Source organism: Manacus vitellinus, unplaced genomic scaffold (assembly GCF_001715985.3).
Source record: "Manacus vitellinus isolate BGI_N305 unplaced genomic scaffold, ASM171598v3 scaffold_151_pilon, whole genome shotgun sequence".
NCBI classification, from domain to species: Eukaryota; Metazoa; Chordata; class Aves; order Passeriformes; family Pipridae; genus Manacus; species Manacus vitellinus.
Genome location: NW_021939076.1, coordinates 53,089 through 55,037, shown reverse-complemented (window position 1 = coordinate 55,037; position 1,949 = coordinate 53,089). Strand labels below are relative to the sequence as shown.

At 63.0% G+C, this 1,949-nt stretch overlaps 1 protein-coding gene across 1 annotated transcript in view; it reads right to left on the bottom strand.

Annotated features, from left to right (window-relative positions):
* Window positions 1-1,949, bottom strand: part of LOC103762600 (dedicator of cytokinesis protein 2) — a 49,352-nt gene that overhangs the window by 6,790 nt on the left and 40,613 nt on the right. Inside the window, exons 35-38 of the mRNA XM_029958417.1 lie at window positions 1,624-1,709; window positions 798-954; window positions 399-439; window positions 148-238 (exon numbers count right to left, since the gene is read on the bottom strand). Of these exons, the coding sequence (XP_029814277.1) occupies window positions 148-238; window positions 399-439; window positions 798-954; window positions 1,624-1,709 (375 nt within the window). The remainder of the gene's footprint in view (window positions 1-147; window positions 239-398; window positions 440-797; window positions 955-1,623; window positions 1,710-1,949) is intronic.

The following is a 1,949-nucleotide window of genomic DNA, read 5'->3' as shown; positions in this document are numbered from 1 at the left end:
GCTGGGTGTGCAGGTGGCAGCCGTGCAGGCCCGGCACGGGGGCCGTGTTGGGCTCCTCTGACCACTGCATGGGGGAGAGGGGACAGGACTTGGCCTGTCACGCCAAGTCACCACGGCCGCCCACCCCCACATCCCCTCCGGGCCCACCGTGAGCAGGCGGGCGTGCAGCAGCAGCGTGTAGGCTCCCTCGGTGTAGTTCTCGTAGCTGATGTGCAGGTCCTTCAGCTTGTACAGGTACCTGGGAGCGATGGAGTCGTGTGGGGAGTGATGGTACCGCGTGTGGGGCCCGGCAGCCAGCGCAGCCCTGCCCCTCCGGCCGCTCTGACGTTCCCATGGGGAGCTCGGGGCCCCGGGACTCCCCACCCCAGGTGCTGCCAGTCTCCTGGTGCTGCACTCACCTGATGTACATGGCCTGGCGGTCGATCTCCTTGTAGAAGTTCTGGGGAAGAGCAGACAAGGCTGTTTGAGTGGCCCCAGGGGTGCCACAGCCCCCCACAGCCCCCCACAGTGGGTCATGGTGCTGCCAGGACTGTCCCCACACAGAGAAGGGGCTACCCAAGGGAGCTGCACAGCGACTCCCAAGGGACACCGGCTCTGGCAGTGGGTGCTCCCCATCTATGCTGTGCCAGGGGCACTGAGGGGACTTGGGGAGACACAGGGACAAGCCCTGCCAGCCCCAGGGACTGTGGGAAAGTGGAGGTGAGCCCCTCCCACAGCCTGCCAGCCCAGGGAGCTGGGTGGACTTGGGGTTTAGCCCTGCCATCCTCAGGGAGCTGGGGCAGGGCACAGGTGCCCACCAGGAGGTTGACGGTGCAGCTCATGCTGTAGGTCTTGTTCTCATCGTTCATGACAGCCCGGTAGTCCAGGAGCCGCTCCAGGAGTGCAGTCACCAGCTCCACAAAGTCCGTCCCGGGCTTGGCCATCTCAGAGTGTCTCTGGCAGCAGCTCAGCAGGCTGGGGAAGAGAGGGGACCATGGGTGCCACTGCACACCCAGCTCCACGGTGCTCCCACTACTGCTCTGCTCGGCTTCCCAGGGACTGGGAGTTGGGAGAGAGAAGACCCTCAACAAGAGGCATAAATCAACTCCTGGTCTGCAGTGAGACCCCCCACAGGCATGGCCAGGATGGTGGGAGACCTGACAGCTCCATCACCCTGCATGGGAACCTGATGAGCACAACAGAGCAGGAGTAAAGCCTGGGGATGGCAGAGGCATCACCTGGGGCAGGGGTATCACGTGGGGCATGGAGTAGTTCCTGGGGCAGGGACAAGTCCCAAAGCAGAGCAGGGCTAATTCCTGGGTCAGGGGTAACTCTTGGGGTAGAACAAGGGTAATTCCTGGGGTTGAGGCATCACTGGGGACAGGAGCATCACCAAGGGCAGGGACAACACTTGGGGCAGGGGCACTGCTGGGGGCAGGCAGCGGCAGGCTGGCCAGAGCAGCAGAGGTGTGCAGGGGGCACATAATGGTGCTCAGGTACCATCCTTCCTCCTCTCTGGTCCCACTCCCCAGAGGCATTCTCCAGGTCAGGGCACAGATGTGAGGAGGAGTGGGATGGCAGAGAATGGTAACAGCAAAAGGTCCATGCCCTGGGGAGAAGGTGGGGACGTCACCGCACACTCACATGCTCTTGAAAAGCTGCTTGTACTGCTCATCCCCACGGCCGCCCTCCACCTCACTGTCCAGCCTGCGCAGAATCTCATCCTCAAACTGTGGGGGGGCATGAGGATGGGCTCAGCTTTGTGGGGCTGCTGCAGCCTCTGGCCCTGGCCATGGTTTCCAACAACATCTTCACGCCAGCACAGAGGGTGCTCTTACACAATCCCAGTCCCCACCACGGGCTGGTCTGGGTGTGTCCATCAGCTGTGTCCTGGAGCCTGTGTCCTCCACGAACCTCAGCACTCACTCACTGATCCCCTCCTGCCCCTTGGCCACGCTGGTTTGGTGCTC